Source organism: Euphorbia lathyris, chromosome 6 (assembly GCF_963576675.1).
Source record: "Euphorbia lathyris chromosome 6, ddEupLath1.1, whole genome shotgun sequence".
Taxonomy (NCBI): Eukaryota; Viridiplantae; Streptophyta; class Magnoliopsida; order Malpighiales; family Euphorbiaceae; genus Euphorbia; species Euphorbia lathyris.
Window position 1 is genome coordinate 29,025,136 of NC_088915.1, and position 26,416 is coordinate 29,051,551.

Genomic DNA, 26,416 nt, shown 5'->3' on the forward strand with positions numbered 1-26,416 from the left:
CGTAAGAAGCTTCTCCCTAATCATAACGACATTTCTATGTCTTTTGTTCTAAAGTTGGCCAATAGGATGGCTCGTATCATAACAAGAAAATCTCATTAATATTAATTCTTTTAGTTTTTTTTTTTTTATTCCCAATTGGCTTGTAGGAGCTTTATTTAAAGATTCTTTATTTTTCCCTTAATAAAGTTACTATATCTTTCTAAATATTTTTTTTTTTTTCCATTTCTAATCCAAGATATCTAGTGTTAGGATTGATTGGCAAACAAGTATTTCAAAATATTGTTAGTAGATGATACTATGGTTACTTAATGATTTAGTTTGTGGAGGATAATCTTTAATTTGTGACATAATGAATAAAAACATTAAGATTTATAAATTTGAAAAACTGAAAGAGATAATTTATAGTGATGAATTATTTGAAATAACAATAACAGAATTGAATATTATCAAGAATTTTCAAAAGTAAATGGTTAGGCGTTAACGATGCTAATGATTTCTCCTCGCTTTCTTTTACCTTTTTACCTGCTCATAAAATTCATTACTGTCAGTTACTTTTAGTAAATAAAATAAAATAAAAAAATAAATAAAAAGACAGTGGCGACAAAAGAGAGAGATAGAGAGGGGAAGGAAGGAAGGAAGGAAGGAAACAGAGACATTACAGACAGCTAAGCAAAACATGGGAAGATGATGAAGTAGTAGAGATAGTGTTATTTATTTATTTAAGGTTGAGCAACATCTCTCTTTGTCTTTCATAAATTAGAGATCAAAGGTCTTATCTTTATTTCCTCTTCTGATTTTCCCCCAATTCATTCTAATTTCTATATACTCAAGGTATCCATTTTCCCCCCTATTTACTCTTTTACTTCTTCCATCTCTCCCTCTTTATTATACTTCTTCTTCTTCCTGTCCTACTGTGTCTGTGTTTATTCTTTGGTACTTTCCTTTTCTCATTCATTCTCTGACAGATTTCTTGTTTTGCTTCTTACTAACATTATCATTCACTCTTTTCTTTTAAATCTATGCAATTTTTTTATACTTGTTGTTAATTTTTGTTGAGGGTTTATTGGCATTGAACACACTTTCTTCTAATACTGTTTTTAGTTTTTCTTTCTGCTCTTGTTTGTATTTGGTATCTAAGGAGATTTTGATGAATTTATGGTATACTTTTTGTCGGTACAGCTAGGATCTGTCTACGTAATTCAGATCTTTTCTTGAATTGAGATGATTAGTTTTTTTGATGCTTGATGAGAACTGAAGAAAAGGGCTAATTGGAATTGGGAAAGTGTCAATTGGATCATTGAAACTTTTCTTTATTTTCAAGTAAATTATTACAATTCAATTGTTTTTTTCTCCTTTTAGTGCTTTTGTGATTTCAATAGTAGAGAGAGAGAGAGAGAAAGTGAGACATAATCAGGGTTGCTTGCTTGATGATTTTATGGGTTTGGGTCCCATTATCATGTGAGAAACATTCATAAAAGCTAAAGTGCTATAGTTAAGTGTAGTATCTATCAGATCTTGTTTCTTACAGCTATTTTTGAACTCATTTTAATGGTCCTGCCTTGACTGTCTTCTCTTCTAATCAGTTTTCCCTAATAAATTCAAGGTTTCTTTCATTTCCTTGTTCTTACTGGATCTGCTTTATTCATAATACTCAATTTTAGTTGTTCAATTTTGGTTATTCCATGTGTATAATCTTAATCATAAGTTGTATATCTGACAGGGGAGTTGATTATTCATAGAATCATGAAGCATAAAGATGGAAAAATGGCAAATCCACCTGAAAAAAGGATGAAAATTGTACCCTTGTCAATACTGTTTATTATACTATGTGGATTTTCATTTTATCTTGGGGGAATCTTCTGCTCAGAGAAAAATAGAGTTGAAACAAATGATGTTAAGAAGGCAGTCTCAGCTCCCAAAGAAACAGTGGTTAGCCCTCTTCAAATTAAGTCCACTGCCTTCCCAGAATGCAGCAGTGACTATCAAGATTACACTCCCTGCACAGATCCAAGGGTAACATGTTCAACTTGCTTATTCCGTTTAATAGAATGCTATTTCGGATCTCGAATTGAGTTTGATGAAGGATTCTTCTTTATTGTAATTCTGCAGAGATGGAGAAAGTATGGTGTGCAGCGGCTTACTTTCATGGAACGACACTGTCCTCCTGTATTCGATAGGAAGGAATGCTTAGTCCCACCCCCGGATGGTTATAAGTCACCAATCAAATGGCCGAAGAGCAGGGATCAGTGTTGGTACAGGTAAATTTTTCTATTATGGCAAAGGGCTTTACTAGCTTAAATTGCTAGGATCAAGTTCTATCCCTCTTTTATAGTTATTCATTATTGTTACTTTTTTTCTTGTGTTCCAGGAATGTGCCATATGATTGGATCAACAAGCAGAAATCTAATCAGAACTGGCTGCGAAAAGAGGGCGACAAATTCATGTTTCCTGGTGGAGGTACTATGTTTCCTAGAGGAGTGAGTGCCTATGTTGATCTGATGGAAGATCTAATCCCCGAAATGAAAGATGGAACCATTCGTACTGCCATTGATACTGGTTGTGGGGTGAGTATAATTATCTCAATTTTGCGGATCATTGACCATATTGGAATCATTAATTGTTGGAATAGGCATGTAATATTGTATAAGTAAGGCTTCTTGAATTGAATGTCAGCAATGTAATTTTTGTTCATATTGTAGGTTGCAAGCTGGGGCGGCGATCTATTAGACAGGGGAATTCTTACTCTCTCTCTTGCACCTAGAGACAATCATGAGGCTCAAGTCCAGTTTGCATTGGAACGTGGAATTCCCGCAATCTTAGGCATCATTTCCACACAACGCCTTCCTTTCCCCTCGAGTTCATTTGATATGGCTCATTGCTCAAGATGCCTTATTCCATGGACAGAATATGGTAACTTAGTATTTTCAGACTCTCATCTACATTTATTATATACTATAATTCCTGTGAGATGATTTCTCTCAATACTTGGGTGCTAATGTACTAATTAATTTCCGGCATATTTGAACTTTTAACATTTAAAACCATTTATAATTGTACACTATACATGTGAACTCAACTCCCTTTTTTTGCTTGATGTTGTATAATACATAGAAATTCACAATTGCTAGATTATAGTGGAGAAAATTTGATTTGGAACTCAGGATTGCTGCTCTTTATGATGGATTAAGTATAACATTTATTTCCTTTGTTTAGGTGGTATTTATCTTCTAGAAGTGAACCGGATCCTCCGTCCTGGTGGTTTCTGGGTGTTATCTGGTCCTCCAGTTAACTATGAAAACCGATGGCGAGGGTGGAACACCACAGTTGAAGAGCAGAAATCGGATTATGAAAAGTTGCAAGACCTTCTAACTTCGATGTGCTTTAAATTGTACAACAAGAAAGATGACATTGCTGTGTGGCAAAAATCTTCAGATCCTAGTTGCTATAGCAAGCTAGCTAATCCTGATGCCTACCCGAAAAAGTGCGATGATAGCCTTGAACCAGATTCTGCTTGGTATACTCCACTTCGTTCTTGCGTTGTTGTTCCTAGTACAAAACTGAAGAAAACAGCTCTGGATGCTGTTCCAAAATTTCCAGAACGGTTGAATGTTGCTCCTGAACGCATTTCAGATATTCATGGAGGGAATGCTAATGGTTTCAAGCATGACATCGGCAAGTGGAAGGTGCGAGCAAAGCACTACAAAAAGCTGCTCCCAGATATCGGGACTGATAAGATCAGAAATGTAATGGACATGAATACACTATATGGTGGTATGGCTGCAGTTTTTATTGATGATCCCATGTGGGTCATGAATGTTGTTTCATCATATGCTCCCAATACACTTCCTGTGGTTTACGATCGAGGCCTCATCGGAACTTACCATGACTGGTAATCTTTAACATATTTCTCACTTCTTTCTGCTTCAACTGCATGATTTTCTCATTGAATTTGTTAGGAAAGCTCAAGTGTTTAACATATTTTTTTTCGATGTTCCGTAGGTGTGAAGCTTTCTCGACATACCCTCGCACATATGACTTGCTCCACCTTGACAGTCTTTTTACTACTGAGAGCCAACGGTAAGAAATGTGTTTTAAGAGTTGATCTTTCACAATAGATATGTGATTTTCGGTACTACTATATTCTGTAGAGAAAAAGAAACCGAGGTTCTGATAATAGTTAGTTTTAATCTGTGCAGATGTGATATGAAGTATGTGTTGTTAGAGATGGATAGAATCCTCCGTCCCAATGGTTATGCAATAATACGCGAATCAAGCTATTTCGTGGATGCAATTGCTAGCATTAGCAAGGGGATGAGGTGGTCGTGCCGTAAAGAAGAAACGGAATACAAGATTGAGAAGGAGAAGATATTGGTTTGCCAGAAAAAACTGTGGTATTCATCTAATCAGAGTTGAAGATGCTAAAAATGGAAAAATACATATTATTGATCTGTAGAAGCTAAAAAAAGATTAAAATCCATAGGAGGGGAAGATCTACAAATCTGAATAGTGAAATAGGTATACAATAACATAGGTTTGTTAATTTACAGTGCCTATAAAACCATATATGTATTCTTTGTAAGGCAATCAATCATGTATTTTTGGCATTTTTTTTTTTATTTTGATTTGGATCGGATTATTATTGTCTGAGAGTTCAAACTTCAATGACAAGAGGCAATTTATGAGGCTTAAGTCTCACTATATCACACATTGTGATATGTACTTGTAAGAAAAATTATGCAATTACTTTTCTTATAAATTATTTTACCAGATTCATATCTAAGCGTCCGTTTGGTTTACCGGCTGTTTATTGTTACAGTTTACTATTGTTACTGTTTGTCTTTTGTTATTGGAAAAGCAGTGATTCCCTGTAGTTGGATAAAACTGTTTTTCAGATATAAAACAATAACAATAGTTTCCTAGAGTAAATAAGTATTAAATTCTTCACTTCTTTTAAATCTGCAAAAAGTTTTATACATAATTCTTGTGTGGGGTAGCCATTCAGGACAATAAATAGATAAAAATTTATGATACTGAAATTAAATGGAAATGAGGTAAGGGAAGGATAAGAGTTTAGCATGATAATATTATTAAAGAAAATTGAATAAGTTAGGGGTTTTTGCCTAAATAGTAAATACAGTCAAAAGAGGGAATGCTTACCAAAACAAGAAATGTGAAAGAACAATCTCTAAACTATTAGAAATAGAAAACATTTTTCTGAAATAGCAGATTTCTAACAGAAATTTATTTACCTCTTACTCCTAATTTGTTCCAATTTTATGTGATAGAAGAATTGAATTTCATTTATATCATTTCTTATGTTTGGAAAACATTTTCACTATACAAGAATTCAATCATGAAGTGATAGTGTTGATAATGAAGAGGATGATACTATTGTTGAAAAGGAACATTTTTTAGCAAAATTTTGAAAAGAAGGAAATTGGAAGTTATTTTAGATGGTTTGGAGAGTTTTCCTTTTGGAACTCAATCTAGTTCATATTGTAGTACATTTTCTTCATGAATAAAAAAGAATTATACGAGGTATACCTCGTGATCAACTAGGGCAATAGCTTGATGAGTCGATGTGTAACCATGTCATTGATTGGATTAAGGTTAAGATTTTAAAGAAAATGAATTGGCAAGTTTTTTTTTTTTTTTTTTTTTGGGTTATAAGAAAGTGATATAATTTTAAAAAATGATAAACTCAAGGACGCGTTTAATTTGGAAGTTGAATCTGTTGATACCAAGTCATTTTTTTTTATGAATTATACATAATACATATTCAACGCTGATTCTCCAAGTTTTATTTTTTTTTTGTTTTTAATTATTTTATTTTTATTTTTTAGAGGGTTTTTTTTACCTAGATGTGAATTACGATGATGTTATTCTATTATTTTTGTCTTTTTGTTTTTTTAAGCTTTTCGGATTGGATTTGTTGTTTTCAAATTTGGATGAATCTCTGTATTTGTAAACAAAACATCAGTTTTTGTATATTAATGTCGTGTTACAGAGATCAGAATTTGGATAAAGATGTCAAATTTTAAAATGCTTTTTTATGCGCGTTTTTATCCGTAGTTTCTATTACTTGAATTCTGATATGTAAAAAATTTGAAATTATTTTGCTTAATACGCATTTATATAATATTTAGTAATTTAGAAATGTTGGGAAAATGATATTTTAGATATGTTGGTTTTGATTTTTTTTTTAGTATTTTCCAAATAATTCACATATTTTGCATTTTAGGAATAAAAATATCATTTTCTAGTGTTTAGGTGAATTCCTTAGTTTTAGACATGTAAAGGGTAAATTACATCAAGGGCCATTGTACTTTACATCAACTAACATTATGGGCACTAAATTTCAACATATAACATAAAAGCCACTCAATTTTACACTTTGTAATATTATAACACAAAACTTCAATTAACGCTTCAAAATGACCGTTAATAAACTCAAAATAGAAAATTCCAAGAATTGATGATATCATATGCAACTTTAATTTTTCAACTTTTTTGTTTTGATGTCATTTATGTGTTGTTTGGTTAAGATGACAAAGTGAAAGTTTAGAGAGAGAAAACTCCAAATTAGTGATTTTGGAAAATAAAAAAACTGGATTTTATGGTAAATGTGGTTCTAAACAATTTTAATTCTTAAAATTTTCCATTTTAAAGTTATTAACGATCATTTTATAGCGTTACTTTAGTGGCCACAATGTTAGAAATTATAAAGTTAAGTGACTTTTATGATATGTTTTGAAGTTTAATGACCATAATATTTTGTGAATAAAATTCAGTAGCCACGAATATAATTTACCTAACATGTAAGAGGAGTTTGAGAAATTTACAAAGAAATTCAGTTTTTACAAAATTATCAACAATTATATTAAGTAATAATTTGAATTATGTCAAATTAAGTAAATCATTATTTTTAATATATTTTAAGGACTAGAGTTTAAAATTAAAGGTTTATATAGGGTTTCGAATTTATGAATTGAGACCTAAAATTTATAAAAAAAATTTGAAAGAATAAAAGAATTGTTATCAAGCTTCTAATTGAAGGTCACTACAAATAAAAGGTGGTGGAACAGACCTCCACTCACCATAACCAGACAAAGAAATAGATTCTTTAACTAGACTATGAGCAATCTTATTCCCTGATTGTTTAATAAAAGAAAGAGAGAGAAGAGCAATATCCCTTGCTAGGGATTTACAATCTTCAAAAATCATACCAAATGGAGAATCAGACATATTATCTTTAAGGAAGACATTTACCAAGACTTGGGAGTCGGACTCTATACGAACATTTATGCGAGATGTCTTCTTGAGCTAGCTAAGTGCCTCCCTAAAGATGAGGGCTTCCGCCATTAGGGGGTCGGGGGGTCCAATATTCAGTCTGTTTTTTGCCGCCACAAACATACCTGAAGAGTCTCTCAAGACAAATCCAAATCCCAGCCTATTTTGATCAAAAAGAGCAGCGTCGAAGTTCAGTTTGAGTATTCCAGGTTCCGGCGGGGACCATTGTGTGGGTGCCTGATTGTTGACTTCCTTGTTAATTTGCTGGATCTGCGCCAGCTTCCAGTTAGCAAACAGTGCCGTTGCGTTGCAAAAAAGGTTTTCCGGTGCCTCTCGACTGTTCCTCCATGCTTTGTTATTCCGATTTCCCCATAAGATCCAGCTGAGCATGGCCGCCTCTTCCATTTCTTCGGTGCTGCCTCGTTGTTGCAAGACCTGCCAGAAATGTCCAAAAGAATTTACCGTCGCACTCAGATCCACAATTGACGAAAAGTTCCAAGTCTGTCTTGCACAGGAGCAATTTAACAGCACATGGTAAAGATCTTCAGCCTCGTTGTTGCACAATTGACATTTATTATCCACTTGAACTCTCATTTGCTGTAGGCGAACTAGAGTTGGGATGTAGTTATTTAGGGCTTGCCATAGGAAGGTCCTTACCTTAGGAGGGATAGCCAGGGTCCATATTTTGTTCCAATTTACTACTGTCACTGGAGTTACCCTTTCGTATTTCTCGCTGATCAATTTCCGATAGCCCGTCTGACAAGACCATTTTAGTCTTGTTACTTTCTATCTTATTCTATGTAATTTGGAAACATTTGGTGTTTAATTGATGTTTTTGTTTCATATTTTGTTTTGGGAGAAAGTTTAGATGTTTGGTGAAAAATCTGGAAATTAGTGGCATTTTGGAGCATTTTGGAGTATTTGCAAATCAGAGGCCAATTTCAGTTAAGGCGTGGGCACGTCCTGTCTCAGCTGTAATTGAGAAACAGCAGCCAACTTCAGTTAAGGCGTGGGCACGTGGCTGGACGAATTTGGAAGAGATAAGAAGATATTTTAAGATTTGATTTTGGGATATTATCTTATTTAATTGTATTTTATTTTAGTTAGGATTTGAATATTTCCTATTATCTCTATTTAATCATTAATTAATTAGAGATTTAGTTTCTTTCCTTATCTCTTAAGGATATTTTAGTCTTTCTTCTTAGGGTTTTTCCCTATAAATAGAGGCTTAATATTCCTTAGAGAGAAAAAAATTAGGTTTTACAGATTTTCAATTGTATTGTTGAATTGTTTTCATTATGAGTAGCTAAGTTCCATCTTCTAATTCAAGAGGGATTTCATTAGGTTGAAAGTTGTGAGGTTTCATGTATTAATTTCTTCAAGTATGAATTCAAGTTCTGATTTTCTTCTTCAATTCCTTTTATGATTATTGAATCGTATTCGATCTTCTATTGCTAAGTATTTATTCTTGATCCGTAATTGTCTTGAATGAATTACAACAAGTAGCAAAAATCGATCTTGAGTAATTGAGTTTTTGCTTAAGATTGATTGGGAAGAAAATTCAGCCAATTGCTATTGTTTGTCAACGTTCCTCTCAATAGGAATTGATTTGATAAACTTTCTTAATCCTAATGCGGTTATTGAGAAATTGGATATGCTTCATTCCCTTTTCTTAATAACTAGGTTGATTTAGATGCTTCATTTAAATTAATAAATTAAGAGAAAGTGAAAGAGTGAATTAGGTAATCCTTATACTCTTTAATCAAAGATTTGAATTCTAATTTGTTTATAATTTAAACCAAGGATCAACGAACACCCAATGAACCTAATCTCTTGAATCAGGTTTTTCTCATTATTGAATTCCCATTTACTTTACTTGTTTAATTTGATTTAATCATCCATCAAAATCAAAACCCCCCTTTTTATTTTATTTGCTCATTTGAATTAAGAGGTTAATTGTTCTCTTGGGATTCGACCTGGTCTTACTATTACTACAAATCAAATTGTAGTCCAATAGAGAAATCAGTAACAAAACTATAAATCTATTTTGTCGGGCTTCGACAAACCCGTCAAAATTTGGCGCCGTTGCCGGGGAACAATTTAGTTTCTTGATTCATTTTCCTTTGTTTTTGATACCTTTTATGACCCGCACCTCCCGTGGAAGTGAACGAATATTTATTTCTGAAATAGAAAAAGAAATACGGAGGTTAAGAAAAGAAACAAAACAAAGGAGTATTTGTTCATCGTCTTTAGAAAATTTTAAAGAAATCAGAGAAAATTTTATTTTTCAAATTGAGGAAGAGACGATGGCTGGAAATAGAACATTAAGGGATTTTGCAGCACCCAATTTAAATCGCCAATCATTTTGCATTGAGTTCCCAAATCCAGAGGTACCTTTTGAACTTAAATCTGGATTAATTCACTTACTCCCTTCTTTTCATGGTCTTACAGGTGAAGATCCTCATAAACATTTGAAGGAGTTTCATGTCGTTTGTTCCGGTTTGAAACCCGAACGAGTAACCGAAGAGCAAGTTAAACTACGAGCCTTTCCTTTTTCTTTAAAAGATAAAGCTAAGGATTGGTTGTACTATCTTCCATCGGGATCTATCACAACATGGACAGAAATGCAAAGGTTATTTCTTGAGAAATTCTTTCCATCTTCACGTGCAGCAAATATTAGAAAGGAGATATGTGGAATTAGACAAGCTTGTGGAGAAACCTTATATGAATATTGGGAAAGGTTCAAGCAACTGTGCACTAGTTGCCAACATCATCAAATACCTGAACAACTCCTTATCCAATATTTTTTATGAAAGATTGGCTCCAATTGATAGAAGCATGATTGATGCAGCTAGTGGAGGAGCGTTGGTGAATAAGACACCCGATGAGGCAAGACAGTTAATCTCCACTATGGCTGAAAACTCCCAACAATTTGGAACAAGATCAAACAGCACCACCAAGCAAGTTAATGAGGTAAATAATTCTAACATTGAAAATAAATTTGTTGAATTAGTTTCTTTGGTGCGTCAAATTGCAGCAGACAAAGTGCAACCCGAAAAGGTATGTGGAGTATGTTCAAGTGTGGGACATCATACTGATGAGTGCCCATCATTACAAGAAGATTTCCAACACGCAAATGCTATTGGAGGATTTCCAGGACAACCACAACGCAATTATGATCCTTATTCTAACACTTACAATTCAGGATGGAGGGATCATCCAAATTTTAATTATGGAAATCAAGGAGGACAGCCAAGGTTTCAAAATCAGTCATATAGTAGACAACCTCAAGTGCATGAACCATATAAACCTTCAACCTCTAACTCAGGTATGCCTTTGGAGACATTGTTAAAAGCCTTGCTGAAAGTACTTTTAAATTTCAATAGAAAATAGAGGCAGAAATTCAGAATTTGGGAAGCCAAATGGCTCAATTAGCTACATCAGTTCACAAATTGGAGGCACAAAATTCTGGAAAACTAACTTCCCAAACTATGGTGAACCCAAAGGAAAATGCTTATGCAATCACATTACTAAGTGGGGAGGAAGTTCAATCAAGTCCACCTCCAACAAGAGAAGAGAAACAAAAAGAACCACCCACTGTAGCTAAGAAAGATCCTAAGGTAAACTCTAATCCCATTCCATTAATTCCATCTAAATTGGCTCCTTTTCCTTCAAGGTTCGCAAAATCAAAGGACGACTATGAGAAAGAGGTATTGGAAACCTTTCGAAAGGTAGAGGTAAACATTCCACTACTTGATGCAATAAAGAAAATTCCAATGTATGCTAAACTTTTGAAGGAATTTTGCACAAATAAGAGAAAATTGAAAATTGATGAAAGAGTAAGGGTGGGGGAAAATGTTTCAGCTGTGATTAAAAAGAGTCTACCTACTAAATGTAAGGATCCAGACATGTTTACAATGCCTTGTGTTATTGGGAATAAACGAATTGAACATGCCATGCTAGACTTAGGAGCATCAATAAATGTAATGCCTTATTCTATTTATAATGCTCTTAATTTTGGACTTTTGAAAGAAACTAGGGTAGTGATTCAATTAGCTGATCGTTCTAACTCTTATCCGGAAGGAGTTGTGGAAGATGTTTTGGTGCAGGTGAATGAATTGATTTTTCCGGTGGATTTCTATATTTTGAAGATGGAGAATGATACATCTGGAAATTCAGCACCCTTGTTACTTGGAAGGCCATTTATGAAAACAGCAAGAACAAAGATTGATGTTCATGAAGGTACTCTCTCCGTAGAATTTGACGGAGAGATTGTTAAATTTAATATTTTTGATGCCATGAAGTACCCAGAAAATTCAGATGATGTTTATCATGTTGATGTAATTGACTCACTTGTGCATGAAAATTTTCAAGCAAAAAATAGTCTAAGTGAGTTAGAAGAAGATGAACAAAGAAGTGATAATTCATTGAAGGAGGTGCAAAAAGGTGTAGAAAAATCTGAAATTGAAATGCCCAATACTTACAAGAAAATTCTACCTTCTATTTTGCCGGCTCTAACAGTCGAATTGAATATTTTACCGGATCATGTGAAGTATGTCTATTTGGGAGAAGATGAGACACTTCCAGTGATAATTGCAAAAGGCTTAACTACAGAGCAAGAAGAAAGTTTGATCAAAGTTCTTCAAGAGCACAAAATGGCAATTGGTTGGAATTTACTCAACATTAAAGGCATTAGCCCATCCACTTGCATGCATCGAATATTTTTGGAGGAAGCTGATTTAAATCGAAAATTGCAAGTGCAAGAACTTGAGGAGCTACATTTGGAAGCTTATGAGAATTCGAGAATTTACGAGGAGAATATGAAGTTGTTTCATGATAGCATGATCTTGAGAGAACAATTTCAAATTGAAAAAAAAGTTTTATTATATAGTTCTCGATTGAAACTCATTCCCGGTAAGTTATGTTCTCATTTGATTGGTCCTTTTGTTTTTATTAATATTATTCCTTATGGTGCAGTTGAGATTAAGAGCGTCGAGATGGATAAAGTTTTCAAAGTAAATGAGCATCACTTGAAAGTGTTCCATGAAGGCTTCAAAGATGAACGAGAGTCGGAGATGAGTGTGGGAATTCTACACTATGAGAATGATTAGAAAAAGGAGTTCGTCGAGCATAGCGATGTTAAATAATTGCGCTATTGGGAGGCAACCCATTAAATAACTTTTTTTTTTAATAGTGTTGATTTTTAGTTTAAATTCCAGGAGCTAATTTCATTTAAGCCGTGACCACGTGTCAAATTATAACCTTTGTCAAAATAGAAGCAGGAACCAATTTTGTTTAAATCGTGCCCACGGCTTTTGAAAAACTGGTTACAGCTTTTATTGTACAAGTGCATTGACGATTGACGTGCCCACGACTTAAGCAAAATTGGTCTCTGTTCCTTTTTATTTTCTTTCACTGCTATTTTTTTTTATTAGTTTTTTTATTATTATTAATATTTTTCTTTAATTAATTAATTTATATCATAATTATATAAAAAAGGTTGAAAAAAAAAGAAAAAAAAACTAAAGAATCGTGAAGTACTGTATTTGCTTTGCTTTATTCAAATAATAAAAGACCAAGTGGTCATTTGTAAATTAATAATAAACAAAGCAAATAGATAAGTGTATGCTACCCAAAGTCTAACCTAACTATTTCTCTTTCTTCGACTCTTGTGCAGCAGCAACATCGACGGACAGCAGCGGCGACTAACAGTTTTTTTTCTTTCGTCGTTCTCGTATCACCAGAATAAGGGTTTAGCGGTCGCTTTTCTTTCTCCTCTCTTCCCATCTGTTCCTTTCTTAAAGTCATGGGAAGGAAGCGTGCCGCTAGAATAACGAAAGTCGATGTTTCGTTTGTCTCTTCGCCATAAAAATCAGCAACACCGGAGGACCCATCTGAGGACGTGATCGGAGCAGTCCCTTCTTCCAGTCACAAGCAGAAAACCAAACCAAAAGGTTCTAAAATTCCTCCTACTAGCAGATCAAAAATGCAAAAAGGAACCTTCTGCTTTCTTCCCATCTGGGGATTATGGGGAACCCAAGAAAATCGCCAAGCGGAAGCGAATGGATGAAAGTGACAATGTTTTTGAGGATGGTGAGCCTTCTTCGTCTTCGAGTTCGGATATTCAGAAATTATTGACTCAAAATCAAGAACTGAAGGATGAAGTCAGGAAACTAACTCACATTGTGGAAGGGCTTTGTAGTTTTTTGGGTTTCGCTCCACCTCCTCCACCAACTCTTTGATCTGTTATCTGCATCGGCTCAGTTAAGGGACGTTTTCTATATCTCTATCTTTATCTTTCTGAGCCGTTTGCTTATGCATACATTGGGGACAATGTAGATTTTAAGTGTGGGGAGGGAAATCATTGATTGTAACCAACATCTGCATCAATTGCCTAAATGTTTCCAAAAAAAAAAAAAAAAGAAGTCAAAACAAGTTTTGGAACCCCATTTCTCTTTTATACAACTGTTTTGCATTGATTTTTAACGTGATATGCATTCTTCAAATTTAAGTTTTGATGAATGATGAAGGCAAGTATCAAAGTAGATTTTCTTCAAAAATTTGGGCATTTTTGCTAATTTTGACATTGGAATTGGATGAAAAGGTGCAACATTTAACTCTATTTAACATATGTGAGCTTTTGAGCCTTTTGAGCAATTCATCACTTGTTGCTCCATATTTCTTGTTGAGTGTTTAATCAAACATAACTTGTTCATTCTAGAATTTGCTCTTTGATGCATTTCAAGACCACATAGATGATTGTGTGCTTTCAAAATGATTTGGGCATTTAGGTATAGCCACTTTTGAATTCTTAAATAGCCTACCCTACTCTTGTCCATTAGTTAGCCCTTTTGAGCCTCTAACCTTTTTTTTTCATTAACACACCTCATTTCATCCCTTTTCCCTTTCACTTTTATCCTTCTAAATTACCCCATTTTTTTTAAGAATTAGTAAGTCGAATTCTTTCTCTGCAATTATCAATATTTTCAGTCAACTATTAGCATAGGTGGGGTGAACTTTTCACCACCCCCTTCTTTTAATGTTATGTGAAAAAAAAAAAAGAAAAAAAAAGAAGAAAAAAAAAGAAAAAAATAAATAAATAAACAAAGTTCATCCTACAAGAACTTGTTTCATGTTACTCTTCCTATATTAAGTGTCAAGCATTCAAACGTCATTCCAATATCCTCATTATGCTTGAACACTTGTTATCAGTAGCTTATTTCTTAAAGCTATCTCCTTATTTTAGTTGCGTCTTGTTATCTTAAAAAAAAAAAGAGAAAAAAAGGGGACTGAATTGTCATTTTCGTTAATTGCAGACTCACGTTATTTACTTTGGCTTACTATTCTTATTTTCGCCCAAAATTTCCTTTCTCTTCACACCGTTACCTAAGCCCCGTTACAACCTTGAACAAAGACCCGTTGATTGATTGCATACTTTCATTCCAAGTGGTGGCGATTTGATCTTTGAGCAAACTTATGGTAATGACATGTTTATGTTTTGATTCGAGTGCTTATTGATTACCCTAAACACTTTGAGTGAATAGAGTGAATTCCCCTTGTGAGAGAGTTAGATTGTGTGCTTTGATTCTAAGGAAAGTGTTGAAAGAAGTTAAATGCTTGTTTTCTCTATTAAAACCAAATGCTTAGATTACTTGCCTATGACTCATTCTTCTTAATGGAAATTCTTGATGCATACTCACTAGTGAGATCGTGTAGATAGTTCTTAATTGAGTTTTGGATGTTCTATATGCTTGAGGACAAGCATAGTTTAAGTGTGGGGAAGTTTGACAAGACCATTTTAGTCTTGTTACTTTCTATCTTATTCTATGTAATTTGGAAACATTTGGTGTTTAATTGATGTTTTTGTTTCATATTTTGTTTTGGGAGAAAGTTTAGATGTTTGGTGAAAAATCTGGAAATTAGTGGCATTTTGGAGCATTTTGGAGTATTTGCAAATCAGAGGCCAATTTCAGTTAAGGCGTGGGCACGTCCTGTCTCAGCTGTAATTGAGAAACAGCAGCCAACTTCAGTTAAGGCGTGGGCACGTGGCTGGACGAATTTGGTAGAGATAAGAAGATATTTTAAGATTTGATTTTGGGATATTATCTTATTTAATTGTATTTTATTTTAGTTAGGATTTGAATATTTCCTATTATCTCTATTTAATCATTAATTAATTAGAGATTTAGTTTCTTTCCTTATCTCTTAAGGATATTTTAGTCTTTCTTCTTAGGGTTTTCCCCCTATAAATAGAGGCTTAATATTCCTTAGAGAGAAAAAAATTAGGTTTTACAGATTTTCAATTGTATTGTTGAATTGTTTTCATTATGAGTAGCTAAGTTCCATCTTCTGATTCAAGAGGGATTTCATTAGGTTGAAAGTTGTGAGGTTTCATGTATTAATTTCTTCAAGTATGAATTCCAGTTCTGATTTTCTTCTTCAATTCCTTTTATGATTATTGAATCGTATTCGATCTTCTATTGCTAAGTATTTATTCTTGATCCGTAATTGTCTTGAATGAATTACAACAAGTAGCAAAAATCGATCTTGAGTAATTGAGTTTTTGCTTAAGATTGATTGGGAAGAAAATTCAGCCAATTGCTATTGTTTGTCGACATTACTCTCAATAGGAATTGATTTGATAAACTTTCTTAATCCTAATGCGGTTATTGAGAAATTGGATATGCTTCATTCCCTTTTCTTAATAACTAGGTTGATTTAGATGCTTCATTTAAATTAATAAATTAAGAGAAAGTGAAAGAGTGAATTAGGTAATCCTTATACTCTTTAATCAAAGATTTGAATTCTAATTTGTTTATCATTTAAACCAAGGATCAACGAACACCCAATGAACCTAATCTCTTGAATCAGGTTTTTCTCATTATTGAATTCCCATTTACTTTACTTGTTTAATTTGATTTAATCATCCATCAAAATCAAAACCCCCCTTTTTATTTTATTTGCTCATTTGAATTAAGAGGTTAATTGTTCTCTTGGGCTTCGACCTGGTCTTACTATTACTACAAATCAAATTGTAGTCCAATAGAGAAATCAGTAACAAAACTATAAATCTATTTTGTCGGGCTTCGACAAACCCGTCACCGTCTTCTTGACTGAATACAAACCATTATAGTTTCCTGTCCACCACCAGCGGTCTGGGCAATTTCGAATAGTGAGAGATATCTGCTCTATTAGCCCTCTATCTCTCTAGTTAAATAGGTCAGCTATAATTCCTGGATCCTAGTTTTTCTGTTCCTCCGACAGCAGACTTTTCACTACTTCTTCCTCCAAGCCTGGTATTGGATTTGATTCAACCCTTGGATTTCTTTCATCTGGTAACCATGGATCGGACCAGATGTTTGTTGAAGCTCCATCACCAATGAGTCGACAAGCTGAGTGTTTGATTAGCGGGTGGGCGGCGAACACACTACGCAATACAAAGCTAGGATTTGATCCAATTTTAGCATCTAGAAAGGTTGAGTTTGGGAAGTAGCGTGCTTTATAAACTCTTGCAACCAATGAGTCCGGAGCTGATAACAAACGCCACCCTTGCTTTATAAATTAATCATACTTTTTATTTGTGATATATAGACATTGATAATTATTTTTTGTAATATGATTTATTTGTAAAACTAATTATCATGGTAGAAAGGCGGAAGAGATTCTAGCAAATATTTTCAGTTGATGCACTTGCTAAAATATTGGTATTTGATGATATTCTACGAAATAGGCCATTTTGCTTTAGCCCATCATGTTATAGGACTTCTTCCCCATTGCAGTTGGGCCCATTTATAATGGAGGCCCTATTAAAATGCCAGCACAAATTCATTCATTCTTGTTTTATCAAACACACAAATTATCTTTATTCAAAAAAAAAAAAAACACACACAAATTATCTTTCTAATATCAGTGAAGTACGAGAATTATTATTATTATTTTTTACCGATCTCTTAGTTCGAGACTCGTCAGCACATTTTAATTAAATTCTCTTCCAATTAAATTTAAAAATGAAGAATTAAAAAAAAAAAGTATTTTGATAATAATAATAAAAAAAAAAAAAAAACTCAAACAAACAATCTAGTATTGAGCCATAATAAAATATTTCAGGGCCAATCAACCCATTTTCAATCTATAAATTTCCAATTCTAAAACTTTTATTTAGGACCTGCTTAAATTAAACTAATTCAAAATATGGAATTCACCTATAAACTAGTTCTGGCTGGAATTCATTTCCAAATGAATTCAAATACTTGGTATAATATAATGTGAAATATGAAATTAACTTGAATATCCTTAAGCATGATATGAATTATTTTATTTTGAGCTTTTCTTCTACGATTATCCAAAAGCCCATATATATATACATATATAGTACTCAATCAATAAAGGGTCATATACTATCATAATCTATATATAATATAAAACAGTAACGATCGAGCTGAGGTATCACTTCCTGCTTTCTTTTTATACTGATAAAAAATATAATATATTCATTTTAATTATATTATTATTTTTATCTATAAAAATATTATTTTATCCGTACTATATCTAAGAGTTCTACAGAATTTAAATTAATCCATAAAATCTCTCTAATTCTCTGCATATCTATCTATCTATATATAATATAAAACAGTAACGATGGAGCCGATGTGTCACTTCCTCTTTTTTTACTGATAAAAAAATATAATATAATATATAATGTATTAATTTTAATTATATTATTATATTTATCTATAAAAAGATTATTTAAAGTAAATGTGAAAATAAAATAATAATATTTCATTTATATAACACTTTTATATCATTAATTGTAATTATTAGATTATATTTTTATTAATATTTATATGTTAAGATGAATCCGTGCATCGCATGGGCCAAAAACTAGTTAAGCATAAAATTATAACTAAATCGTATCACCAAACTTAGGGGACGTTTGGTTTGGGGGTTTCAGGAAAGGGTAAGGAAAAGGGGAGGTTTCATTCCCTTTGTTGGTGTTTGCTTTGTTAATTCAATGATTACATTTGCCCCTTTTTAGTTTTGTGTTTACCCCTAACTCCTCTAACCCATTCCCCACTCCCCCTAAGGTTTTCTATTCCCTTTTCCCTCTCTTTCTAATTTAAACTTCTACACTCCTTATAAAATTCTACTTTACTCTCTATTTTATTTTTTTTTATTTTTTTTTTGGTCTCTATATTTTTTATTTTTACATTTCTTTATGTTTGGATTAATTTCATTTTCGTTATATATTTTTTATTTTTTTACTCAAAAAATATTTTTGACTAAATTTTACTTTTTTTATTTTTGTTTAATCCTTATATTTATTTATTTATATTTTTTTTTATCACTAGATTAATTTCACTTTTGATCCTTATACTTATTTATTTTTACCTTTTTACCCTGAAAAATAATTTTGATTTGTATGAACTTTGTTAAGTTTAAATTTTAACTTTTATGAACTTTATATTATTATCAATAAGGGTAGCAAGTAAGTGACGTTTTGGATTGTTTGAGATTATATATGAAGTTATTTCACGTTTTATGGAAACTATAGTAAAAGAGTTGAATATTTTTTTATTATATATGAAGTTAAAAAAAATAGTTTTGATTCCCTATTTGAACCAAACATCCACAAAGGGAATGGAGTGGAATTGCATTCCATTTCCTAAGCATATCCAAACACATAGGGGTATGAATGCTTATTCCTTTCATTTCCTTTAGTTTCCCTTTCTTGATTCATTTTCCCTTACCCATTGTAAACCAAACGCCCCCTTAATTCTTCAAAAAGTATTAACGCGATATCCAATATAATTTAGGGAGAATTACTAAACTAGCCCCTTTTAAGGGGTTAGTTTACATTTCTAGCTCATTTCAAAAAAAAATCCAAAACTAACATATTTCAACAAATTCTTTCATCTTTGCCCTCATTATTCCTAAACAGAACTTCATCTCTCTAACGTATCAAATGCTGCGATAGGAAGAGGAGGAAAAACGAGAAGCGACGGCGGCACACTCAAAGAGATGGAGAAGCGAAAGGCGACGATAGAAGAGGAGAAGCGAACGGTGAGGAGAAAGAAGGAGAAGCGAATGGCGGCGATAGGAAGAGGAGGAGGAGAAGGCGAACGGAAGAGGAGGAAAAAGACGACCCTTTTTCCTGCAATCTCATCCCAATATATGTTGTTTCTCTTCCCTTTTCATGTTTTTCCTGATTGTGCGAACCCTAAAAATAGTGGCATTGTTATCTGAAAATGCATTTTGGTTGGAATATCAGTTTCAGATTTTTTTCCTGACAGTGTCGATATCTGTAGATATTTGTTGATATTTGTAGATATATGTAAATATTGTAGATATTTATAGATATCTGTAGATATTTGTAGATATCTGTAGATATTTGCAGATATGTGTTGTCGATATCTGTAGATATTTATCGATATCGACAAATATTGTAGATATCTACAAATATCTACAGATATCTATAAATATCTACAATATCTACAAATATCGACAAATATCGACACTGTCGGGAAAAAATCTGAAACTAATATTCCAACCAAAATGCATTTTCAGATAACAATGCCACTGTTTTTGGGGTTCGCACGACCAGGAAAAACATGAAAAAGGAAGAGAAACAATATATATTGGGACGAGATTGCCGGAAAAAGGGTCGCCTTTTCTTCCTCCTCTTCCGTTCGCCGTTCACCTTCTTCTCCTCCTCTTCCTATCGCCGCCATTCGCTTCTCCTTCTTTCTCCTCGCCGTTCGCTTCTCCTCCTCTTCCTATCGCCGCCTTTCGCTTCTCCACCTCTTTGAGTGTGTCGTCATCGCTTCTCGTTCTTCCTCCTCTTCCTATTGCAGCGTTTGATACGATAGAGAGATGAAGTTCTGTTTAGGAAGAAGATGAGGGCAAAGATGAAAGTTGTCTGTTGAAACATGTTAGTTTTGTAAATTTTTTTGAAAGAGGCAAGAAATGTAAAATAACCCCTTAAAAGGGACTACTTTAGTAATTCTCCCTATAATTTAACGTATACATATTGAAAAAGTATATATATATATATATATATATATATATATATATATATATATATATATATTTTTTTATGATAAAAAGTATATATATATAAGATACAAATAAAGTTAAGTATGCTCTAGGGGAAGATCATTTAGGTCGGGAAACTTTTTGGTACTCTTGGAGTAATACTTCCGACCAAGTATTACTCTAAGAGTACCCAAAAAATTTCCCGACCTAAATTATCTTCCCCTAGAGCATACTTAACTTTATTTGTATCTTATATATATATATATATTTTTTATCATCAATATATATATATATATATAGAGGAGAGATCATGTGTGACACATCTCTTATGGTGTGATAAGTCTTATTGTGTGACAATGACTAATTTTGTAATTAACCAAAAGGAGGTGGCAAATTTGTAAATAAAAGGAAAGAGAAAATTGTTTTATTTTTTTCTTTAAAATGCATTTTCCCGACTTTTCCAACCTCGTTTTTCAAAAAATTTTATACCGTTGGACTCGTCTTAATTAAACGGTCATTTTAAGATCCATGAAGCTCAAGTAAAAAAATTCCGATGAACGGAATCCGGGTGGGCGTTTTTCGGCAAGAAAAAACGTGTCCAAAAAATTCTCAAAAAATTCCAGAACATGTAAAACATTATTCTAAGAAAACTTTAATTCTTGGGTCGAAGCGAGATTTCTTACGGTTTAGTCCCAATAAAACGTTTTCCTTAATTTTATCCATTTTACATGTTTCAACAATTTGTTGTGTAAAAACTGTAAGGAATCTCGCTCTGAGCCAAGAATTAAAGTTTCTTAAAATAATGTTTTACATGTTTTGGAATTTTTTGATAATTTTATGGACACGTTTTTTGTCCTACTTACGTTGTTCCAAATCAATGTACCATTTGTTCCAACATAATACTTATATTGTTCCAACAGAAAATGTTTTATTTCTTTTATTTAAAATACATTTTTCTGACATTTCTAACCTCGTTTTTCGAAAAATTTTATACTATTAGACTCGTCTAAATTAGACAGTCATTTTAAGATTCCTGAAGCTCAAGTAAAAAAAATTCCGGTGAACGGAATCCGAGTGGGCGTTTTCTGGCAAGAAAAAAAGTGCCCAGAAAATTCTAAAAAAATTCCAAAAAATGTAAAACATTATTCTAAGAAACTTTAATTCTTGGGTCGAAGCGAGATTTCTTACGGTTTAGTCCCAATAAAACTTGTTCCTTAATTTTATCCATTTTACATGCTTCAACAATTTATTGGGTCAAAACTGTAAGGAATTTCGCTTTGAGCCAAGAATTAAAGTTTCTTAAAATGATGTTTTACATGTTTTTGAATTTTTTGATAATTTTCTGGGCACGTTTTTTGTCCTACTTACATTGTTCCAAATCAGTGTACCATTTGTTCCAAATCAGTGTACCATTTGTTCCAACATAATACTTGCATTGTTCCAACAGAAAAATGTTTTATTTCTTTTCTTTAAAATACATTTTCCTGATATTTCTAACCTTGTTTTTCGAAAATTTTTATACTATTAGACTCGTCTAAATTAGACGGTCATTTTAAGATCCCTGAAGCTCAAGTAAAAAAAATTCTGGTAAACGGAATCCGGGTGGGCGTTTTCTGGCGAGAAACAAAGTGCCCAAAAAATTCTCAAACAATTCCAGAAAATGTAAAATATTATTCTAAGAAACTTTAATTCTTGGGTCGAAGCGGGATTTCTTACGGTATAATCTCAACAAATTGTTGAAGCATGTAAAATGGATAAAATTAAGGAAAAAGTTTTATTGAGACTAAACCGTAAGCAATCCTGTTTCGACCCAAGAATTAAAGTTTCTTAGAATAATGTTTTACATTTTCTAAAATTTTTTGAGAATTTTCTGGGCACGTTTTTTCTCGCCGTAAAACGCCCACCCGGATTCCGTTCACCGGAATTTTTTTTACTTGAGATTCAGGGATCTTAAAATGACCGTCTAATTTAGACGAGTATAATAGTATAAAATTTTTCGAAAAACGATGTTAGAGATGTCGGGAAAATGTATTTTAAAGAAAAGAAATAAAACAATTTTCTCTATCCTCTCTTTCATTTTATTTACCAATTTGCCACCTTGCCCTTTTTAATTATCATCAAAACTACTTAGTTTTGTTATGTCACACAATAAGCTCCTTGTCACAACTTAAGCCCTTGTCACGCTGGATCTCACCCCTATATATATATATATATATATATATATATATATATATATATATATATATATATATACTTTTTCAATACGTTAAATTATAGGGAGAATTACTAAAGTAGCCCATTTTAAGGGGTTAGTTTACATTTCTAGCCTCTTTCAAAAAAATTTACAAAACTAACATGTTTCAACAGACAACTTTCATCTTTGCCCTCATCTTCTTCCTAAACAGAACTTCAATCGTATCAAACGCTGCGATAGGAAGAGGAGGAAAAACGAGAAGCGATGACGGCACACTCAAAGAGGTGGAGAAGCGAAAGGCGGCGATAGGAAGAGTTGGAGTAATACTTCCGACCAATGAATTCACGATAAATGTATATATAGTTTTTTTTTCCACCAATCATGTTCATATAATGAGATTCAAAATGATTTTCATTGATCGGGAGTAGTACTTCCGGAATACTGTAAAATTTCTCATTTAAGTCATAACCTAAGAATTCCCATATAGAGAGGCCTACAAATCAAAATTGATTTCGATTATTCATTTTAGGATTTTTAACTTATTATAATTCAAAGTATATATCAAAATGTACAAAATTTTGATATAATCATAATGAGTATATAAATTATACATGGAAAAAAATCTTCTGTCTCGAATTCCCTGTCCCTTTCCCTGTCCCCTATTCAATTTTTGATACGTGTCCCTTTTATCTTACTTTATTGCTACTAACTATGGTTAGATATACTTAACTTTGGTTAAATTGTAGTTAAAGGGACACGTGTCAAAATTTGAATGGGGGACATGGAAGGGGACAGGGAATTCGGGACAGAAGATTTTTTTCCATTATACATCGCTGCGTCAGTGAAAATTGGAATGTCAAGATATATTTCTGTCTGTAAATAACATTACGAATCTCTATTTGGATGAGGGCATCAGTGCAAACAAATTGGACATCAATAGTGTATCCATTTCAAAATATTGAAGGGGTTCTTTTCTAAGGGATAAAAAGATACAAGGGGACAATAGGAAAAATATTAGGTATTGTAATAAAAAAAAATCAGGTTGTAAACTAGTCGGATGGACAGGACCCTTGAGGATAAATCAAGAATTAATCGGATTTGTATTTTATATATTTTTTTATTAAATAAAGTATTATATAAATATAATTAAAATGTGAATTATATTACATAAAATAATAATATAAAATATTTAAAATAGAAAAATATATATATATATTATTTACATTAATATTCTTAAAAAAATAAATAAAAAATGGATTAGGAAAATAACATTAATAACACAATGTATCAAAATAAAATAAAATTAATATTCTTAAAAATACATTTTATAATTTAAGGTTTTTTTAGTATTTTATTTAAAAATTAAAAATTGACATAAAATTTAAGGGCCAATTTTTTTAAAAGGGCCGCCGGGGAGCAACCTTGATGCAAAAAGTCGGTCAATTGATTTATACCGTCCGACTAGTGGAAATCGGGACGGTGTTTTAAAAATTCCCGCCTAAACGACGATTTTTAGAAACACTAAAAAAACACACCCAAAACGGTTCCCAATAATAATACTGTCATCGTAACATTGAAAAGATGTCAGAGCGTAAATAAGCGTATGTCATGTGATGCTGCTAGAGATCGCGACCGTCGTCTGATGCACAATCAGACGGTAACGAGTTCCGTGACAATTTTATATTTTGCAGGATGACAGTTTTGAACCGTCATCTGAAAAACTATTTGGCATAGTGATTTAAGATGAAAAGTCACTCTCATTAGAACAAACTCGAAAATACATTGATCTAAAGAAGATTATTTATGTTAGCAACAATGCTATCTAGCCGGAACATCAACCGCATAACAACTATTTAAAATAAAGAATCGTTGTAAGTAGATTCATATGTGAATCAACGACATTTATTTCATACGTCGTTGGGAGTGGGTAAAGTCCTGAAAGGATATAACTGTTGCGTAATTAGAGTCTACTATCTCAAATCCATCCATTGATGCCTTGAAAACATTTCAAGACCAAGTAACATGTTCTTCATTTCATATTTCATAATGTTTTCGTTCTTTTTTTTTCCCGGATATAATCAAAAGGATACTCAGTGTTTGAAATTACTCGGATATAAATAGATTAGAGAGGTTTAATATAGAACATTTAGGTTGAATTGTAACATTTAATCTCTCTACCTTTAAAATATAAAGGTAATATGGAGTGAGAGAAAGAAAGAAAAAATGGAAATCTATATAAGAAGAAATGGAAAGGAAAGAAACATTGGAAAAAGGGAAAGAGTTAGGTTAGGGAATGAGATTTAAAAATAGGATCTTTGTTATAGGAAATATAGAGCTTTATAATCACTTTTCAACACAACACAACCGTTCATTCCAAAACAACTCTATTCTTTCTTTCATGTTTCCTTTCTCCCTTACAATTGTTTTTTTTCTTTGTCAGCATTTTCATTTCTAGTAATTGGTTTGGTAGGGACACTACTTCTACTTATTTTTAAACTATGTTTTTTTTTTATTATTCAAAAGAAGAAGGAACTCATGAATTTTGAACTCAACACACTCAATTTCTTTTTTAAAGAAAAATTATATGCTCGTTCAACTTTTAAGCTTAATGTCTCGTAAAAACAACAACAAAAATAATTCTTTCAATCTATACTCTGGATCAAAGATTGATCTGTATAAAAACTTTATGGGTTGAATATAAGATATATGCTCAAATGTAAACTCATTACTTAATACTTGCTCATCGTGTCTTTTCACATGATGATGATAATAATAATATCTAGACCGTCTACGCGAAGATGAACAAAATCACTTTTGTTATTATTTTTTTTACTTTATTATAATTCACTTTTAAATAGTTTTAAATAATTCACTTTTAAATAGTTTAAGAGTTTAAAGATATTGTTTCACGATTTTTAGTGAATTATGTTACTTATGAATATTATATTTTATTTGTTATTATGTTTACACATTTTTAGATATATATTACAAATTAATATACATGTTTTTCTATATTAAATATTTTTATATTATTATTTTTAGATAGTATAATATATATAAAAATATAAAAGTACAAATTCGATTAATCTTCGAGGTATCTGTCTGTCCGATTAGCGCATAGTGTTTTTTATAATCTTGACGGAAAATGAGTTTTTACATTGAAAGAAGATATGCAATTTCAAACTTGATTGAGCGATAAGAATATTCTAAGTTGCATTAATGGAAGATATAGCTTGAAATTGTACTACATCCATCTTAGATTTAAGATTGCACTGTTTTATACACGTAGAGACTAAACTCATTTTCTCTCCCTAATAACAAATGATTAAATTTGTACTATATATATATATAAGGAAAAGAAATGAAATTTGAATAAGTTGGTCCAAAACGCCCACCAAAAAGTAAGGATAGACATATGTGGGAAGGTTGGGATGGCTTTGGACCTTGACTATGCTTTTCTTGCTTATGAAGATCTTATTATTATTACAACCTCTTTTACCTCTAAAAGCTTACCCTCTTGCCCACGTAGCTACAGACAAACCTATTCTTTTATTATTATTATTATTTTGAATGAATTAATATATAATAAGTGAGAAAACAAAAGAATAAAAATGGGTTAAGGTTTTGATTAATGTCCCTCAATCCCAATCATTCCTTACTTAAACAAAAGAAAGGTATAAATAAAGCTAAAGTCCGAACTTAATATCATGCATATAACCATAGCGCACACTTCTACACATCATACATTACATTAGTTGCTACTGACAACCGACATCTGCCACTTTGTTTTGTGTAGTCACCGGTCACTGCCGGTTTCTCCATTACCAACGCCGTACTCACTGTACACTGTATAGTATGCTTCTTCTCCGGTTCCATATTTGGGTGGGATTCGAATGTCTA

The 26,416-nt window shown here is 32.3% G+C and overlaps 1 protein-coding gene and 1 pseudogene across 3 annotated transcripts; both read left to right on the plus strand.

The window, feature by feature from the left end:
• The first annotated feature begins 600 nt into the window (after positions 1-600).
• Positions 601-4,773, plus strand: LOC136232361 (probable methyltransferase PMT21). 3 transcript variants are annotated; one of them, XM_066021472.1, is made up of 8 exons: positions 601-724; positions 1,721-2,013; positions 2,110-2,258; positions 2,369-2,564; positions 2,700-2,910; positions 3,214-3,889; positions 4,000-4,077; positions 4,197-4,773. In XM_066021472.1, exons 2-8 carry the CDS (start codon positions 1,744-1,746, stop codon positions 4,411-4,413), a joined length of 1,797 nt encoding a protein of 598 aa, XP_065877544.1. In that variant the 5' UTR covers positions 601-724; positions 1,721-1,743; the 3' UTR covers positions 4,414-4,773. The 3 variants fall into 3 exon arrangements, with proteins under 3 accessions (XP_065877544.1, XP_065877542.1, XP_065877543.1); XM_066021470.1 differs by having other exon boundaries at positions 675-831; XM_066021471.1 differs by lacking the exon at positions 601-724 and adding an exon at positions 1,452-1,603.
• Positions 4,774-9,596: 4,823 nt separating this feature from the next.
• LOC136233635 (uncharacterized) lies at positions 9,597-13,532 on the plus strand (annotated as a pseudogene).
• Positions 13,533-26,416: the final 12,884 nt, after the last annotated feature.

Bases quoted from the DNA above. Each gene is read 5' to 3' on its own strand.
- LOC136232361 (XM_066021472.1), top strand. From the start codon at position 1,744: ATGAAGCATAAAGATGGAAAAATGGCAAATCCACCTGAAAAAAGGATG. The intron at 2,565-2,699 runs GTGAGTATAATT...TTCATATTGTAG, and splicing joins CCATTGATACTGGTTGTGGG to GTTGCAAGCTGGGGCGGCGA. The intron at 2,911-3,213 runs GTAACTTAGTAT...TCCTTTGTTTAG, and splicing joins TATTCCATGGACAGAATATG to GTGGTATTTATCTTCTAGAA.